The 20,498-nt window shown below is 38.7% G+C and overlaps 1 protein-coding gene across 3 annotated transcripts in view; it reads right to left on the bottom strand.

Moving 5' to 3' along the window:
- The window catches only part of eprs1 (glutamyl-prolyl-tRNA synthetase 1), a 228,993-nt gene that overhangs the window by 34,456 nt on the left and 174,039 nt on the right, over positions 1 to 20,498 (bottom strand). For all 3 annotated transcript variants that reach the window (XM_039748322.1, XM_039748323.1, XM_039748321.1), the window contains 9 exons: positions 18,157 to 18,393; positions 14,916 to 15,172; positions 14,404 to 14,455; positions 12,922 to 13,131; positions 8,473 to 8,545; positions 8,204 to 8,283; positions 7,201 to 7,302; positions 6,462 to 6,617; positions 6,153 to 6,350 (listed from right to left, as the gene is read on the bottom strand). In XM_039748322.1, coding sequence (XP_039604256.1) covers positions 6,153 to 6,350; positions 6,462 to 6,617; positions 7,201 to 7,302; positions 8,204 to 8,283; positions 8,473 to 8,545; positions 12,922 to 13,131; positions 14,404 to 14,455; positions 14,916 to 15,172; positions 18,157 to 18,393 — 1,365 coding nt within the window. The remainder of the gene's footprint in view (positions 1 to 6,152; positions 6,351 to 6,461; positions 6,618 to 7,200; positions 7,303 to 8,203; positions 8,284 to 8,472; positions 8,546 to 12,921; positions 13,132 to 14,403; positions 14,456 to 14,915; positions 15,173 to 18,156; positions 18,394 to 20,498) is intronic.

The raw sequence follows: 20,498 nt of genomic DNA on the forward strand, positions 1-20,498 counted from the left end.
ACAGCTGCACCGCTGTAGGACATCATTAAGGCATCAATGAGTCCACGATTCTTTTTATTTAAAAAGGAGAAAAAGAATATAAAACAGCCGCAGTGTCCTTTAACCAGGGCGCAAAACGAGTTGTAAGGGGACGTAGTAAGGCGGTAGTCCAGATGGAACCTGCTTTAGGGATTTGGATTGAAGAATGCTGGAAGAACAACAATGGTGGTGCTACACAGTCGCCTGAAGAGTTTCCTTTATAAGAGCTGTAACACTCTCCTTTGTTGTACAGTAAAATTAAACTCATCGTTATCGGAAAAGTCATCAAGTCATTATTGGTGAGTAACCATAATTAATTTTCTACGTACAGTACTTATTAACTCTTTCAGGGCTGATGTAGACTTCTGTCAAAAAGAGTAGTTGACGATGGTAATCTACTATAACCTGTGACAAAACCAACTGTCATGTTTTAGCTGGATTGTTGTTGCTAGAAGGAAAGTTAGCTGAATTGGTTTGACCGAGATTTCCTGCACTTGTGTGAGTAGTAAGGCACAAACAACAGCAAAAATGGCACTGACATCTAGCAAGAGATCAAAGTGAATGCATAAAGCAAACTACTACGTGGGCAACGTTTGGCCTATTATCTCTGAACTGGACTATGACTTGTCGGACTCTGATTTTGATACAAGTGATCGAAAACGAATGTGAGGTTCCAGCTTCAGTTGACTGGTCCCCAGCTAATCGTGGTGCTCAACACGTTCATGTAGCTGATACGCCTACGGCAATGTTCGCTAGGGAGGAGTGCCACTTAACGATGATAAGAGGTAGAAACCGTGATCGCTGCTGCCTCAGCCACGTGAAGACAGCTTGGCAGCAAGCCTGCCGCACATTCATGTCAAACTGGCTGCAACAGCATTCAGCAACAGACGTTTTATATTGATTTCCTTGTGAAACCATTGCTTTTCAGAAACTGTTTTTTTGGAAAAAATATTCAGGCCTCAAAGAGTTAAATGTGTAAACGTTTAGTGTCACTGTACACACATTTTACTGTATACAATTTTTCTCGCATTGTACGTATTTATTGCTGGTGGCCTGTGTATCGTAATTGCTGTAACATATGTGATATCGGAGATGCACGATATCTTTAAAATAATAATATTTAGGTTTTACTGCATATCAACAGTGTGTTTACGTACATAATTTCAACGAATCTTACCTAATATCTAAAAGAATACAAAGGGTTTATGCTGTATAACTGTGCGGGAAATGTTTATAAGACTGTGGGAGAGTTTATAAGGGCATAAAATATATAAAAAGAAAAACATAGTAAAATATGGTTTTTACTTCGCGGATTTTCACCTTTTGCAGGGGGTTCTGGAACTCAACCCCCGCAATCGAGGAGGGATCACTGTGTGTGTATATATGTATTATATATATATATACTAATAAAAGGCAAAGCCCTCACTGAATCACTCATCACTAATTCTCCAACTTCCCGTGTATGTAGAAGGCTGAAATTTGGCAGGTTTATACTTTACAGCTTACTTACAAAGGTTAAGCAGGTTTCATTTCGAAATTCTACCAAAACCAATGTACGTACTTATTTCGGTGGTATGACGCCACTGTCTGCCGCCATATTGAACTTTCCAATGTCACTAATTCTCCAACTTCCCGTGTAGGTAGAAGGCTGAAATTTGGTACTTATTTCGGTGGTATGATGCCACTGTCGGCCGCCATATTGAACTTTTCAACGGTCTTTGTTACTTATGGGCCTATCTATCTGGTTCCCAACGCTAACTGAATCCTACTTACGTACATATATACTGTGGTCCCCGGCCAGGAGGGCTTGTGCCTCCTCCTGACCGCGAGGGGGCGTCCGTCCTGGTTCTGTTGGGAGCCACGGGTCGAGGGCATGGAAGCCCTACCCTGTAGGGGCCCGTGGGCACCCCGATGCCGGTTTATCCCGTGTGGTCCTCGGCTGGGGCTGGAGCCTGGCCGGGACGCCTTGGAGGACCAGAGGAGGGCGTGTGCCTCCTCCAGACCAAGTGGGGGCGTCCGTCCTGGTTATGCAGGGGGCCTTGGGTAGGGGGCTTTGAAGCCCAGCCATGTAGGGACCTGTGGCCACCGCCAGGCGGCACCCCAGTGCCTAATTGTACCTGGAGCCCAGCACTTCCGCCACACCAGGAAGTGCTGGGGGGGGAAGACTATGTGGCACCCGGAGAGCTGCCAGGAGGACAGCCGACACTTCTGCCATGCTGGGGTGTGGCTAAGGAGCGGATACCGGAAACACCTGGGGCTCATCCGGGAGCATTATATAAGGGGCCGCCTCCCTCCAGTCAGTGGTGGATGTCGGGAGGAAGCAGACAGAACTGGAGAGAGAGGACGGGAGGCGGCCAGGAAGGCACAGAGACTGTGCGGCCTGGACTTGGGGGAATCGGTGCTGAAGGCACTGGGGTTCGTGAGTGCACAGAACATTGTATATAGTGTAAATAAACGGTGTGTGGGTGAACAATATGTTGTCCGTCTGTGTGTGTCCGGGCCGGCGTTCACAATACGTCCATAGCCTGCAGCTCGGTCACCATGTGAGGCAGCATTGGGTCCCCCATACCAACGCCTCCCACGTTGTTGGCTGCCTGCTTATATAAGGCCGTCCGTCACTCCAGTCTCTACATTCCCTTCCTTGCTTTGACATGGGATTCACGTCTCCCTGCTGATAACTACAGCCGTTTTATTTAATCTACGGCTTCTCCGCTGTTTTATTGTTTATTATATATATATATATATATATATATATATATATATATATATATATATATATATATATATATATATCGGTATGTATGTATATAGAAAAAAAATCACTAAATTTATCAAAAGACATGAACGACAAAAACTCACAAGCACAAATAGAAACTGTCCTTTATATGGCAATTCCATGTCAAACTGTAATTATCATATTACTCATAGCAAATGTAAAACCAAGTAAATAAACAGAATTATCATTAAAAACAAGTTAACAATATGTCTGTAGTTATCAATTATAAACCTCATTTCATACGGCAAAAACTTCAGTGGAGAGAAAAGAAAATCCTGTAATTTTGCAAATAAAGTTTTGCAGAAGGAGACATAAGAAATAAAAAGTGGTATTTACAGCAGGACAGGAAAAGGCTTTTTCATCTTACTGATATTAAACAAGTAGAATCTGCACAGAACCAGCGTATACAAGCAATTTTTTAAAATTCAGATTAATGTGGCTGTGTTGTACTTCCTCAAATAAATGAGGATATTGAATAAGATCTGGAGCAGAAAGTTTCTCAAACAGAAAGAGTCACTAATTACTGCTGAATTAAAGTACAGTACTTTACGTGCATAGGTGTTATATATTTTGTCAACCGTTACTTGAAATTTGTGCTTTGACAAATACAACCCTGTGTGTTGGCTGTTTGTTATGTGTGGTATCAAACTAGTCATTTGCTAGAGAATTTAGCTGCTGTATATGCGAAGTGCACCTTACTTACTCATTGTGCACAAAAGGTGAGCACCTTTTTAAAATGGTGCATCCTGTTATTGTAGCTTATGCTTACAGACAACTGGGCACTAATTCTAACAGAAACATATTTGGCAACAATGGAATATTTACAAGTTTTTTCTGGATCTGAACACACAGACATTGTTGGAGCCACTTTCTGTTATCACAACATTACGCAACCTAACAATGTTATATTAAATTTCAAATGAAACGTGCAGTTCATGTTACTGTAGCAAAAAGTAACTCTTTTTTTTTTTTTAACTATAAAGGTCAGAAAAACCAGACACCCATAAGTTTTACATCAACAAATACAGCAAACCTGTAAAATTCTATCAAACATTATCATGAGATTAAAATATTTCAACAAGAGACCAGAATATCGGCAAATCAGATATTAGAGTTAACTAAATATAAAAAATTAATAAACATTAAATAACTATTTTTAAAATGTTGACTACTTTGTCAAAAGATCTATATTGCACTTCAGTAATCACTGAACTTCATACATATTGGTGAACTACAGAGGTACATGTCATCTCTTTTACTGTAAGTGCACTAAACAACCTTATTTTTAGTAACGGAAGTGGCCCATCTCATCTTTTACTAGCACTAATGTAACTTACAGATGCAGCTTTGTTTATTTTTTCCTCCATCGTACAGGTATTACCATGTGCAGAAAACAAAGTCACATCATACAAGATTTTGAGGCAGGTTTTTTAACAGTTTTCAATCGCCACGTACGAAAACAATCTATGCTCCAATATTATGATGACCATCAACCACAAAAATATGTCCGCGGAGTTACATTTTAAATGTTCATTGAAAACCTTAAGCAACTAATTGCACTTCAAAACGACCTGCTTTAAAAATGTTACAAAGTAGAATAGTTACAAAATAAATGTACTTTTTTTTTTTTAAAGAGTAGAAGTACTTGTACTTAAAAACACTTTAAAAAGCACAAATCCCTATATAATGTACTCAAGTCCGGTAACAAAAGTAAATGTAATATGTTACTTTCCAGCACTGAAAAGGACCTAACACAAAATGCAGTACAGCAGAAGTAAGATTTATGGACCCTATACATACACTGTGTGCACAATTATTAGGCAAGTGAGTATTTTGACCATATCATCATTTTTATGCGTATATTCCAACTCCAAGCTGTATTAACTTGAATGCTTATTGGATTTAAGCACGTCAGGTGATGTGTATTTGTGTAATGAGGGAGGGTGTGGCCTAAGGAGATCAACACCCTATATCAAGGTGTGCAGAATTATTAGGCAGCTAGTTTTCCTCGGGCAAAATGGGCCAAAAAAGAGATTTAACTGACTCTGAAAAGTCAAAAATTGTAAAAAGTCTTTCAGAGGGATGCAGCACTTTTGGAATTGCTAAGATATTGGTGTGTGATCACAGAACCATCAAACATTTTGTTGCACATAGTCAACAGGCTCGCAAGAAACGTGTTGAGAACAAAAGATGTAAATTAGCTGCCAAAGATTTGAGAAGAATCAAATGTGAAGCTACCAGGAACCCATTATCCTCCAGTACTTTCATATTCCAGAGCTGCAACCTACCTGGAGTGCCCAGAAGTACAAGGTGTTCAGTGCTCAAAGACATGGCCAAGGTAAGGAGGGCTGAAACCCAACCACCACTGAACAAGAAACATAAGTTGAAACGTCAAAACTGGGCCAAGAAATATCTGAAGACAGATTTTTTTCAAAGGTTTTATGGACCGATGAGATGAGAGTGACTCTTGATGGACCAGATGGATGGACCTGTGGATCAGTAATGGGCACAGAGCTCCACTCCAACGTGGAGGTGGGGTACTGGTATGAGCTGGTATTTTTAAAGATGAGCTAGTTGGACCTTTTGCATTGAAGATGAGCTCAAAATCAACTCCCAAACCTACTGCCAGTTTTTCGAAGACACTTTCTTCAAACAGTGATACAGGAAAAAGACCATGATTTTTATGCAGGCCAATGCTCCATCACTTGCATCGAAGTTCTCCACTGCGTGGCCAGCCAGTAAAGGCCTTAAAGATGAAGGAATAATGACATGGCCCCCCTTCCTCATCTGACCTAAACCCTATCGAGAACTTGTGGGCACTTCTTAAACGCTAGATTTACGGGAGAGAAAAACAATACACCTCTCTGAAGAGTGTCTGGGAGGCTGTAGTCACTGCTCCACAAAAAGCTGATCGTCAACAGATCAAGAAACTGACAGACTCCATGAATGGAAAGGCTTATGACTGTTATTGGAAAGAAGGGTGGCTATATTGGTCATTGATTGATTGATTTATTTTTTTTGAAATGTCAGAGATGTTTATTTGTAAATTTTGAGGTGTTTGTTTATTATTCTCACTATAACAGATGAAAATAAACAAGTGAGATGGGAAAATTTTCATTTTTCCTTTAGTTGCATAATAAATCTGCACACTTATAGTTGCCTAATAATTGCGCACATATGTATTCCCCTGATGATGTTCACTCTCACATTTCCGTTGTGAAACATTCAGGTTTCAGGTTTATTAACATTTTGGATTGACTGATAGCACTGTGTTTGTTCCATATTAAAATTAATCCTCAAAAATACAACTTGCCTAATAATTGTGCACACAGTGTACTGTAAGCATCTGTGCACTTACCTGCACACTAGCAATTCGGGGAGGCAGGACAAGGCCAACATTATCTCCATGTACCATTGTCAGAACCCCAATAGTACGGGTTGTTAATCCCCAAGAGTTCTGGTAAGCAAACTGCTTCTCGCCTGGACGCTGAGGGTCTTCAAAGGTAATTTCAAACATTTTGGAGAAGTTTTGTCCCAGGTGGTGAGAGGTGGCTCCCTAGACAAAAAAATCTGTAACTGTCTCTATAAACATGCATACATACATAAACACACATAAACAGTATGCCTAACAATTCCTTTTTATTTGTACACTAGTGCACATCTTTACCTGGATAGCTCTTCCACTAGCAGAGATGTAGGCTTCAATAGTGGTGGTGTAGTCACCACCTGCAAATTTTTCCTTTTCTGTCTTTCTGCCTTTTACCACTGGAATAGCCATCAGTTCCTCATACACACGGGCATAAAGATCCAAAATCTGCAGTACCTATTGGACAGTCAGAGTAGAGGAAGACTGAACGTAACATTAGAAAGATTTAGATAAGAACAGTTAATTCAGCCCAATAAAGCCCTCTAGTTTTATTCACTTAATTCCACCAAAAAAACATCAAGCTGAGTTTCGAAGGTCCATGCATCTATATTTCTCTGCATGAAAATTTCCTAATCCTTTTGCGAAAGTTATCATTAACAAGTTCCCAACTGTGTCCCTGTGTTCTTGTTGAACTCATTTTAACATAACAGTCTCAATCCACTGTACTAATTACTTTCATAATTTTGAACACTTCAAACATGTCACCACTTAATCTCCTTTTGCTTAAACCGAAAAGGCTCAGATGTTTTAATCTGTTTTAAAGTGAAAAGAGTTAGTCAAATCCTGCATTATAAAAATAGCAACACTCATCTAAAAATCATTCATCAGAGCAGAAAGAAGTATCAAGTCCCTTGCCTGATCATTGACACAATGAACACATTTACTTCATATGTGCAAGGTGCTCGTGACTGAAGATGCATGAAATATTAGTCCTAGAATAATAAACTGCAAATCCAAATTGCATCACTCTTTGACTGACCTCTACAGCAGCCTCCTCTTGTGTTGCAAATGCAGTGTGACCTTCCTGCCAAAGAAACTCTCGTGTCCTAAGAAAAGGCTGAGGGTGTTTGAACTCCCAGCGCTATAAAAATAATGAAAACAGGTTCTCATGAGATAATCCACAAAACATTTTGATGAAAGAAAATAACTCAACACACATTCAAACCTACACGTCTATTGTTGGGTTTACCTTAAATGTATTTTACTCATATTTCTGGTAAATATAAGGATCCAAAATTTATACCAGAGACACTGGTGCAAGTTAAGAATCAGCTTAATTCATGCCCAACACCAGGCCAAGTTCCTCAGTAGGAGTAATCATATAATCTCCACTCTGAAGTTACCCTAAATAATGCTGTTTCCTATATTGTTGTTGAGCATAACCTATCAAATTACTGTAGTCTAATTAAACTTTCTTGATAATGGTTATTATGCCAATTTGTTAATCTAATGTTTCTTTGAACTTGAACTTTACTGACAGACAACATAGTTACTTGATATGAACTTCTCTTGGTGTTACATCCATAGAATTAAACAAGACAATATACATGACACCAACCCAATATTATATACTGTAGTAATAAACTATCCATCCATCCATTATCCAACCAGTTATATCCTATTTACTTAAAATATAGGTATATTTTTTAATGTTACCTAATGCATATTAAAGCCTACATTATCTAGAAGGATCACGTGTGGTGAGGAACTTAAATCCATGTATTAGATCATGCAGTAGTGAAAATCTATGACGACTGCACAACTATACAGCAAGAAAACTTTGAACAAGTTTTTAAATGGGATTATTTGTTTAGGTCCTTTCATATTTATTCCTTACTGACAGAGACAGTCTTACTCTTTAAATCATTTAAATCTCTGAACTGGATTAATTCTCTCCTTATTACAATGGGCTAGTGACCAAAAAGTTAATCTGAACAACACATCAAATTCTTCCTTTATGCAATGATAGCTAATGCACATACCACCACATTGCACCACTGGTTAAGCTTGATTGGAAGATCTCGATGGGATTGGACCCACTTAGCATAGGCAGGATACATCACTAGAAAAGTTGAAGCAAGCCCAGACTTAGAAAGGCAAAAGTAAATTGGATCAATACAGAGGATACAGTAAATAAAATGATCCAAATGGAACACCAGAAGAAATGTAACCAATTGTATCATAAATATTTTAAGTCGCCTTGGATAAAGGTGTCAGCCAAATAAGCTAATGTAATGTAATGATGGTTTACCTGTTTCACTAGTGGGGCGTACAGCTATGGGTTCTGCCAGCTCAGTTTTTCCAGATCTGGTTACCCAAGCAACCTATTTAAAACAAAAAGATTCAACATATGAATATCTGAGCTATGACTGTGGTCTGTTAACCCTACTGTATGAGAAAGTGGCACAACATTCCTTTCTTTGGAATGGCTGGTAAGACTTCAGAAAGTCTGAGCCGTAGCAGCCCTTTTACTGACAGTTAACATCAGTCAAAGGAGAGCTCTGTGGAATGGCTACAATGGCCTTTTTAAAGCAGCACCTGGATCTTTGTAAAACAAGACAATAGCAATCATAGTTAAATGTCACTTTTTCTGATATAACCAGGTTCAAAGATGACCACTGTCCCCTATGAAATTCTTACTTGCATGCGCTAAATAGCAGGCAATACACTGTGCCATGATCAGTGAGTATCAATATCCTACTTTGAAACTTCCATCTTCCTAATTTGAATAAGAAAGTTGTTTCAGATGTTAAGCTGTTTCTCAATGTCCTAATGCTAGAGTAGACAGCATGACTGAGTGAACAAACATGTTCATATCTAAATTAAACATGTCAAGATTAAACATTTGGCCCAAATCTATACTGTCAAAACCCAACCACATCTTATAGTCTTCACACTGATTACTAACTATTATCCTATGAATAAGAACCAAAGAGCTTTTAAAATCAGGAAACTTTCTCTTCAGTCCATTAATTTTGTATAAAAAACTAAAGGAAAAAGCTGTTCAAATTAAACATTTTAAAAAAGATGCCAGGATCTACAATTGAGGTAGGAGACATGGCAGCATCTGATGGCCGCAACCATTTTTGTTAAGAGGTAGTTTCTGGGTTTCATAATGAATATACTTTTCATCTTCCACTTATGTTCCTGTATGCAATTCTCTGTTTACCAAAAAAAAAAAAAACTAAATGAAAAGGAAACTAGATGCTGTTGGGATGTAAGATTTTGCATATATCTTGATAAATATTTTGTATGTCTTTATTTGTAATTTAGGCAAAGCAATGAAATTTAGTGTTACATTAGTGATCAGCATTCATGTTTACAATCTGCTCCCGGGGAGGAAGTGCCTTAAACAAGTTTGGCGAGTGTTTCTCTGCTAAAGTCTTTCAACCCATGCAAGAAAGCCAGGTTACCTTAACATATGGTTTGGGGGCAGGTTTTAAGATGTTGTATTCCCCCATTGGTCTGAAGTATGGCTGTTTGGAATTGGCATGGATCAAAAGCTTTTAAGTACCATGACGTCCTATTGCCTCTAGGGGTTAGACAGAACATCCATAAATTTACTTGCTAAACCTCACACTGTCTCTCTCTTACTAACATCTGATGATGAAGGAGCATCTTTCTCTTACCAACATATGATGAAGAAGCATCTCTCACCATGAACTGACAAGAACAACACAATGAAGAGCACAGCTTGGCAGCCATTCTGGAACAGGCATACAGCCTGTTATGAAGAAAGTTGAGCACTAATGATGCCTTAACTAGAGACATTTTAAATAACTAACAAGTCTGTGTGCCGCCTGAACTACACAACACCATTTAATCAGGTTGTATGGTTGCCTACATTCAAATGTACTTTGCATATCGTTATTGTTTATGAATATTACCAATAATACATTGTTTAAATTGTAACTTAACTCTTGCTTGTCTTTTACTATGCCTAATTGCCCGAGGTTATATAGGGTGATCCAGATCTAATTATGCAATTTTCATTACGCTATAACTTATTAAGTTTATTACATAGAAAATTACCCGAAAAATCCCAGACCATCAAGAAGTATGTGAAATGACGACCTGAAGGATTGTCTTCGCGCCAAACTGGAATCGTCCCGCATAAATCAAAGTCATCCTGACGATCTGGATCTGCATAATTAGATCTGGACCACCCTGTGTATAATAGTGTAAATAAACGCGTGTGTTGGACATTCCATTGTCGTGTCTGTCTGTGGCCGGGCTAGCTTTTACATGATATCCCAAATGGGACTCTCTGCCTGCACATAGCTTAAGGTGAGTAGGGTCGGTGAACATTTTCCCCTCGTCAGACTACCTGACTGAGTCTGCGCGGGTCGCGCAGTGTGGGTGGGGCTCACAGCTGGCAGGTAAGGGCAAGCAGTACGCGAGTCCTCTGTTGGCTGACTTTATTTCTGTGCTTACGGCCATATGTGACCTGAAGGAGGTCCTTCAGCCAATCTTGGTCGTTTTCACAGGTGATTCGCAGCCTCCGGGAGACCATCCAGAAGCCAGAGGAGAAGGCGATTGTGCCTCTGAGAACGCTGTGAGAGTGGGTGGAGCAGTACAGCGCTGAATTCTCCAGTCGGAGTAACACAGCAGTAAAGGTAAGTGAGACCTGTACCGTACATGAAAGAGGACGGCTGAGCGAAGTGGGGCTGGTATCGTTTCATTCCGGTTGGCCAGGCCTCCTACAGTGGATGTGGGGCGAGTTGCCAATCGCGCCATAGGAGCGAGTCCGGTGTGGGGGTGTGCTAGGAGCCGGCTAGTGAGTGCCAATTGCAGAAGCATATCGTTCCAAAAGCCGGTGGCAGGCTCGCCGAGGTCCACAGGGACGCAGACTGCATGGGGTCTCTTTTTGTCCCATAAGGAGACCTGGAATGTCATTGCGCTCCAGAAGGAGGAAGAACCGGAGACAGAGGTCCGGACTCCTGACAAGGAGCAGGCTGGGCCCGTGCTCTCACCTGCTGTCGAGAGCCGCCCTCCGCTGGTGCAGAGGGAAGCCCCAAGCCTGGTTGGGTACCAGGCACAGCACAGAAACCTGTCCTGTTGCCATGTCCGGAGGGCACGGGGACATGGAGGGAAGCGCTGGTGCTTTAATTGCAATAACAGCAGCCACAGGTGGAGGCGCTGCCCATATAGGCTGACGGATGATGCCACAGAGTGGTGTCGTGGACGCGCCACCCCGCCCTTGTCTTGTTTGTCTCTTGTAGGGTGGAACTGTGACCCAAGACATGCCAGCACCTCAGCTTGTCAAAGGACAGCCCTCGCGGGACGGGCCGCTCTGCCCTAGGGGCTTCAGCTGGTGGTGGGGCAGTGTGATAGATGGCCAGGAACCCTGCCCTGCCGGGATGCCTGAAGGAAGGAGGGACTGGGAGAGCGGCACTTCTTTTCCCTGGGCAACCGTGCTTCCAGGACACCAGGAATTGCTGACAGACCAGAGATGGTTTATGCCCGGAGTAATTCCGGGTGCAAGGGCAGCACTTCCGCCACACCAGGAAGTGCTGCCGGAAGTACATCGTTAGGCACCTGAAGCACATCCAGGACAAGATAAAAGGGGCTGCCTCACTACATTTAAGGAGCCGGAGTCAGGTGGAATGAGGACAGAGCTTGCGAGGCAGGAGTGGAGGTGGCTGAATGAACCAAGGACTGGACTTTGTAAATAGTAATAGTGCTTGTATATAATAGTGTTTAAATAAACGTATGTGTTGGACATTCCGTTGTCGTGTCTGTCTGTGGCCAGGTTAGCTTTTACAAAAGACATATTGTAACTGATAATGTCTAGCTTTTTCTTTATGTTAAGAATTCTTCACAAAGAAACAGTAGAACTTTGTGAGGACCTGTTAGGTGTAACACCACTTGAAAAACATCCAAGAAGAATAGAGGTTTGGGAGGGATAAAAATAAAAAATGGAAAGAAATCAGAATGGACGTTAAAAATAATTTGTTCAAAAATTACTTGTTAAAGTAGAAAAGTGTAAACAATAAAGAGCAAGAGGAAAGCCAAAGCTTTGTTTGTGCTTTTTCTAACACACACATTCTAATTTATTTCAGATTGCTCTGTTTTCTTTTACTTAAAATGTGCATCTGATAGGCCTACTTTTGTTTTTTATTAAACAGAGTTGTTTACTTCTTTTACATGTTATGTTAAAGATAGTAATTCGTGTTCTATACAATCACAAGTCTAATTAAATTCAAAGGGTCCACATGTTTAAAGCCCTTACTGAAAATATTTTTGAAATCCTTTGTTAATTATACATTGATAATTTTTATAGACATTCAATGACTACATATACGGAGGATCTGAATCATATCACAAACATACAGTTTAGACCTTTGATAAGAGAAAGATTTGTTAGTCGGACCTCTTTAAATTTTAATTTAATAACCCTAAGTAAGCAGATCAAAATTTGGTGTTCGAGTACCCTTCCCTGTTTAAAAATAACAATTTTAAGTTTCTTAGTTCTGTCAGAGTAGTAAATGTCCTTTAATATGGAAAACAATTTAGTTGCTATTCTCTGTAGAACTTATAGTCCCAAGTCTTTTTTTGTAGCAAAGAGGTCAGAATAGGAAAGAATATTCAAATATAGTCACTCCAGAGCATTATAATTTAAATTTTTGCTAAGAGTTTCTTTCTCTCTCAGCACACTGCTTTATATAAAAAGTAAAACATCAAACAGGTGAATCCATACCTCAGGAGCAAAGTCAGCAATGTGCGTTTTTTCCTTCTCCAAGGCTGCCTGAGACACAAACATGGGGAAATAACAGTTCTCTACACCAAGCTTCTTGATTTCAGCATCAAAGAAGTCCTTGATGATCTCCCAGATAGAAAAAGCCCAAGGCCGTAAAACATAACACCCGCTCACATCATAGTACTCAATCATCTCAGATTTCGTGATCACCTACAATAGTATATGAAAAAAAAGGGCAAATATTCACAAACTGATCCAGTTCAAACTTCAAAATTTCTAAATTTAACACAAACATTTTTTTGGGGCACACACACCGTTCAGATCTTAACACTAGCGTGGAGAGTCGCTTCCGTACTGAAGAGTCTATAGCTGCAGGTGGAAGCTGCCATCGCTGTACTTTGTATACAAGAGCCAGATCGAATGTTATTTACTTATTTACCTTGGTTTATTTACTTACTTCCTACAGCGTAAAGTCCCAAATAGACTGTAGAGCTATAGCACGTCTTTATGTGAAAAAAAGCAGTATCTAGATAGGATTGTGATCGCGACAGAGAGAATAAAACTGAACAAAAAAAACAAAAAAAAAAAAAACAAAGCTAACCTTTAAAAGTATCATACATTTACACCGACTGTTACAGACTGAAATCAAATGTATATTTTTATTCTAAAATATTAAGAATAAGAGCAGCTCACGTCTCAAAACAGACTCGTCCAGGGTCGAACCTGTGAAGTTTTGATTACCAGTCAACAGTTACCGTTGCGCCACTGAAGCAGTCGTAGCAAATGCGTGTCAATGTCATACCCTAACGCGGGTTCTTTTTCTGCAGTTATATTCTTAAATAGAAGCACACTTGTTCTGTTCTATTTGTACCTTTTGTGAAAGTGTTTATTTGATATTTGGAATTCAGGCTTAACACATTATACACTTCATGTCTACACTTTGTCAATTATTACTAAAACATGAAAAAAATTTCTGTTTAAATGATGTGTTTACTGTACATAGATTGTTGTAGACACGGAACACATATGAAATGCATGTGTTCCAAATAACAAAATAGCATTTATAAAAGGTGAGATTTTACTTGACTTCACACTCTTTACAACTCCAAGCAACTGACACGCAGGTAAACAGACTTGAGCTGAGAAAACTGTGCGGAGGTAGGGGATGCGATAGCAGGCTGCTTGCTGCTTATCGACATTTACAGGACAAAAGACACTGACGGAGTGGTGCGAAGCGATTTAAGGTGGGAAGGATCTACGAGTTTTTCATAGGCTCTGGTAATTCTACTGCTAAGAATGACTAGGTAATATCTGACATATATATTAATTAGTTCATTGAATGTTAAAGATGAGGTAAAAATATTGTAGCCCAAATGTTTAATTACATCCAATATGAAATAAGCAACATGCAGTATAGTCAAGAAAGAAGTCACTACAACATGTGAGGGAAAGGACAATATGCTGGGTTAAGAATGTTCTTACCTGAGAGTACCAGTCAGCAAGATTCTCTTCCTTTTTAGCCTCTAGACCTAACCTGAAATTAAAAGAGCACAAAAGAGAAATAAATATTAGTTGCCAAAACTGAGATCATTACCACAAAAGGAAACACAATAGTAATAAATATTTTGTTGGTATTATTATTTTGCTGGGTCTCATGTGTTTTTGACACCTGGAGGTCCCAGTAAGTTTTGTTTTGATCAGTGCCGCTTCATGTGGCTAATTCTTATATATTTGGCCCGAAATACCATCTCTTACATGGTCCCAGACGTTTTTGCATGCCAAATCTCAACAATTAGTCTGTGTTAGTCCATATCCACAGTTAAAGTGTGTGTACTGGTGACCCACAGAGTCTTAATTGCATTCACCTGTGCATTTTACGGTTGCCGTACGGCCAATTTCACATAAACCCAAATAGAGCCATAAGTCAATAAATGTCTGTTTAAAAAAAAAAAGTGTACAACAACCAGTGAAAATCATTGTAAATACAGACTAACCTGGTTTGTTTCTTAGGTCCCTGGCCATCTCCTGGTGCCCCAGAGCCAGCATTTTTATCCTCATCCTTTGGAGGCTCTTTGCCTTGTGGGTCACCACCCACTTGCTTTTTACTCTGCCTTTCTGACTTGTTTTCCTTTTCTTTGCGTTTCTTGTCCTCTCCACCAGCTGCGGAAACTGGCTTGTAATCCTCACCTGTTAGATTTTTGTATTGAGTCTTTAATTCCAGAAGAAACTTAATGGCAGAGTCAATTTGATCCTGAAAAGTCAAATAAAAGTCTGTGAAAATGCTGTTATATTTTAGTACTAAAAACATTCTAAGCAAAGTTAGAAAGAAAAAAATGCTTAATAAATCTTAGACATTTCTTTCGTTTTAAGGCTTTTCTTAATAATGGGACTCCATTACAACATACAAGAGTGGGCTACTTATCTTTTAAAATGAATAAAATATGCTTCACTTTAGAAAGCAATTTCAATTGAAAGATTAATATATACCATGACTGTGAAGAAATAAACTCAATTTGAAAAATGTCCTTTAACTACTGAACATGCCGATTCTGCACAATCTTATGGCAAATTTACCTTAGTCACAATCTCATTTATTTTTAATAAATATATTTGAAAAATTGCATTTGTCTAAATGTCAAAAATGTTAACAAATAAAAATTAATGTGAACTTCCTTCTCAATTTAAGGCCAATATTTAGAAAATGTATATAAAACTATTTTGTGTAATCAAGAGGCAAAAATGCAATCTTGTCTTTTTTAATTTTTACTGAAATAAACTGGAGATTATTTTCCCCAACAGAATTGTATTAATATGTATTTCTGAATCAGCAAACATTAAAATCAAATTGGTTTCCTCAGTAGTAGGCTTTTTCTAGGTAGTATAATTTACAAAGCTTCAGGGTTGACTTGTGCTATCCATTAACACTAAGTTGATTAAAAATCATTATGAATAAAAAAAAAATAAATGAAAAAAATCTGGAAGAAGACTAAAGGGACACATTGCCCTAAAAAAATGTATTACAGGTTAAGAAATTAACTCGTTGACAATACTAACAAACCTTTGTTTTCTCTCCAAAGTATTCATTGAGATATTTTTACTAATGACACAGAACTATGAGCCAATTAACATATTTGTTACAGTTGTGCTTGAAAATTTGTGAACCCTTTAGAATTGTCTATATTTCTGCATAAATGTGACCTAAAACATAATCAGTCCTAAAAGTAGATAAAGAAAAACCAATTAAACAAATGAGACAAAATTATTATACATGGTCATTTATTGATTAAGGAAAATTATTGAATATTACATATTTGTAAGTGGCAAAAATATGTGAACCTTTGCTTTCAGTATCTTGTACGACACCCCTTTGCAGCAGTAACTGCAACTAAATGTTTCTGGTAACTTTTAATCATTCCTGCACACTGGCTTGGAGGAAATTTAGCCCATTCCTCCGTACAAAACAGCTTCACTTCTGGGATGTTGGTGGGTTTCCTCACATTAACTGCTCGCTTCAGGTCCTTCCACAACATTTCGATTGGATTAAGGTCAGGACTTGGCCATTCCAAAATATTAACTTTATTCTTTGACTTGCGTGCTTAGGGTCGTTGTCTTGCTGCATGACCCACCTTCTCTTGAGATTCAGTTCATGGACAGATGACCTGACATTTTCCTTTAGAATTCTCTGATATAATTCAGAATTCATTGTTCCATCAATGAAGGCAAGCCATCCTGGCCCAGATGCAGCAAAACAGACCCAAACCATGATACAACCACCACCATGTTTCACAGATGGGATTAGGTTCTTATGCTGGAATGCAGTGTTTTCCTTTCTCCAAACATAATGCTTTTCATTTAAACTAAAAAGTTCTATTTTGGTCTTATCCGTCCACAAAACATTCTTCCAATAGCCTTCTGGTTTGTTCACGTGATATTTAGCAAACTGCAGACGAGTAGCAATTTTTTTTAGAGAGCCGTGGCTTTCTCCTTGCAACCCTGCCATGCACACCATTGTTGTTCAGAGCTCTCCTGATGGTGGACTCATGAACATGAACATTAGCCAAAGTGAGAGAGGCCTTCAGTTGCTCAGAAGTTACCCTGGGGTCCTTTGTGATCTTGACGACTATTACAAGCCTTGCTCTTGGAATGATCTTTGATGGTCGACCACTCCTGGGGATGGTAACAACGGTCTTGAATTTCCTCCATTTGTACACAATCTGTCTGACTGTGGATTAGTGGAGTCCAAACTCTTTAGAGATGGTTTTGTAACCTTTTCCAGCCAGATGAGCATCCTCAGAGGTCCTCAGAAATCTCCTTTGTTTGTGCCATGATACACTTCCACAAACATGTTTTGAAGAGCAGACTTTGATAGAGCCCTGTTCTTTAAATAACACAGGGTGCCCACTCACACTTGATTGTCATCCCATTGATTGAAAACACCTGACTTTAATTTCACCTTCAAACTAACTGCTAATCCTAGAGGTATAATATTTTTGTCTCATTTGTTTAACTGGTTTCACTTTGTCTACTTTTAGGACTTGAGTGAAAATCAGATGATGTTTTAGGTCATATTTATGCAGAAATATAGAAAATTCTAAAGGGTTCACAAACTTTCAAGCACAACTGTATATGAACTAATGCCAAAATTTTCACAGGTTGTGATGATGTTAGGAGCGGTGATAGCATCTACTTGTATGTCGTGGCTACTGGAATGCCATACAAGGCTGTCTAAATGTAAATATAGGAAATAATGTGACACAAATCTTTACAAACATAATTAATTTCAGGTCTGCATTTTTCTAGCTTTGAAATTGTATCCAGACTAAACCCACTAACAAGATTTTTATGGAGTTGGGTTTTCATCTCCTAAAAGTATTTGTAGTGCCTTCTAGTATCGTCCCTATTTATGAAGTTCTGTGTTGCACATCATGAGTAAACAGTTCACTACAGCTTCTCACACAGAGTGGGACTTAAATATTCATCAATTTTCTGTACTTTACCATTTACATAAAAATGCCACTGTTTCATTTGGCTTACTTACAAATGTCAATGAAATAGGTAATTTGGCTAGAGGTTTGCAACATGGTTCTTGGAACTAAATATACATATACTATCTACATACTTCGTCTCCAACAGTAAGATCTTTAGATCCAAGGACAACATAACAACTTACAAATATGCATTGTCATTACAGTTCCATTCAGACCTTGTCTTTTTTTATCTAAAGATGTTAAATACCTTGGGAGCTTTCTCCGCTTTAAGATTTCTGACCACCTCTCCTTGCTCTGCAACTTTATTAAACAGTTCCAGCTGCTTGTTGTCATCTGCTACATTCTGGGCATCCAGCACATGACATGGAACTACAGGAGAAGAAATGCTAGGAGAGATCATGCCTGGCTTGTACTCTAGGCCTGTCTTCTCCTTAAATTCTTCCTTAAAGGTCAGTAACTGTTTAACAGCTACTTCAATTTTGTCCTAAAAAAAAACAATTTAGTTCAGAAAAAAAAAGCAGTTGGGGACATTTTTTTTCTCAAACTCATTTTTAACTCTTATTTAAAAAAAAAAATTACATTTAACCAAATTAGTTTCATTGTCTTTTTTGGGGGGACTAGCACAGGAGATATCAGTAATAATTAAAGAAGGAAACATCTAGAAATTAAGTAAAAACTGCTATGACACAATCATAAGTTTTAAAACTAAAAGAAAACAAAGAAGAATCGCCTAAAAATATGAAGCTTATAAAGAAATGCACATACTGCCTACAGTTCAATATGTTGGAGATTCCAAATTGTTGTGGAGCCGCTTTGTTTGCTGTCTCTGGTGTTAGAGGTACTAAACATACCAAGAGAATCCTGAAATCAAAGGACTACCAGGGCAACTTACAGTGGAATATGCTACCCAGTGCTAGAAATCTAGGTAAGGGTTGAAGAGTACAATTGTTCCAGCAGGACAATGACCCAAAACACAGATTCAAAAGCACAAAAGAATAATTAAAAAGAAAGAAATTAGGCTAAGTTAAACTGGTTAACATTGATATCTGACCTCAGAATTAAAACCATTGGAAAGCTAATCGTAAAAGTAATCGCACCAACATTTTATGAGCTAGAACAAATTTCTATTGAAGACTGCAACAAACTGCCAGTAGAAAGGTGCATGAGGCTTTCAGATGGCTTCAAGACACATTTAGAGACTGTTATCACTGCTAAAGGTTATGTAACTGAGTATTAGGTAAAGGTGCCTTTAATATAGTCCAGGTCTTCTTTTAATTTTCTCTGGGGGGTTAGGGGGCACATTACAGCCAAGCTGAACAGAAACTTCTTTGTTGTTTAATTCTGAACTTCCTTTTAAAATATTCCGATTATCAAATCATTGACATATTTCAAATTATTTCTTAAGATTTTGTGTAAAAAATCTTTTTTGAAAAACTCATTTTCAATTTTACACATGTCAACGATTGCTTAGGTTATCCTACAGGTTTGAAGTGTGCAACATAACCAATCTGTACTTTCAGTACTTCAAGAAATAACTTAGTTTTAACAAAAATATCACATTGCATGGGTTAGTTAAATCATCAGTTACAGGTTAAATTAGTGGTGTTTGAGTAGTTTTAGAGTAACTACAGCATTGTCAGAAATAGGTTTGAAGTGCCAGCCAGAAGGTTTATGATTTATCATACTTGGGATTTAAAAAGTGTAAAATTAAAACTGTTGAGGAATTTTATGAAAGCACAAATAAAGTTTGCTGACCTTATGATTGTATCTGCACAACCCAGGTTGAAAATGTAAAAATACAAAATTATAAAAATGTCACGCTTGGGTTACGCAGGTGCACAGACTCATTCAGGGTTTTCAAGAAACAAACTCTATTCGTAAACAGCATAATAAAGCATGAAGAATAAAGCAGAGGATGTTTTGGGGGAGAAGAGAGACAAGGCAATAAAACAAAAGGACAGCTGCTATACAGGCTTTTAAATGTTTGGAGCGTCGCGAGAGAAGCAGATAATTGAGCAAAGAGGAGGTAAAAAACTGTATTTGTTTCCCATTGTATCGGCATTTAAGAGGGGGTTTCAGAGGAGAGACCACATCTTCTACGGTGTTCAGCCCACCTTTTTAAAATATATATATACAGTACAGTGATCCCTCGCTATATCGCGCTTCGATTTTCGCGGCTTCACTCCAATCGCGAATTTTAAATGTAAGCATATCTAAATATATATCACAGATTTTTCGCTGGTTCACGGATTTCTGCGGGCAATGGGTCTTTCAATTTATGTTACATGCTTCCTCAGTTTGTTTGCCCATTACATATTAAATAAAACTCCTAAATGATATACGATATGCTTCCCGCGAGCTGCTTCGCAAACTTAAAAGCTCTAACAGCCCGTATTGATTTTTCATTGTTTGCTTTTCTCTGTCTCTCTCACTCTCTCAGAGAAATACAGGCAGATACTTATCCATCATGCAATACCATCAGGGTGCCATATGATTGGCCCCATTATCTGCTCCTGACGGAGGGGGTGAGAGCAGAGGGGCTGTTTGCACAGTGGCTGTTTGCTTAGAAGATACGGATGCGACTGTAAA

The sequence above is a fragment of the Polypterus senegalus genome, chromosome 3, assembly GCF_016835505.1.
Source record: "Polypterus senegalus isolate Bchr_013 chromosome 3, ASM1683550v1, whole genome shotgun sequence".
Classification (NCBI taxonomy): domain Eukaryota; kingdom Metazoa; phylum Chordata; class Cladistia; order Polypteriformes; family Polypteridae; genus Polypterus; species Polypterus senegalus.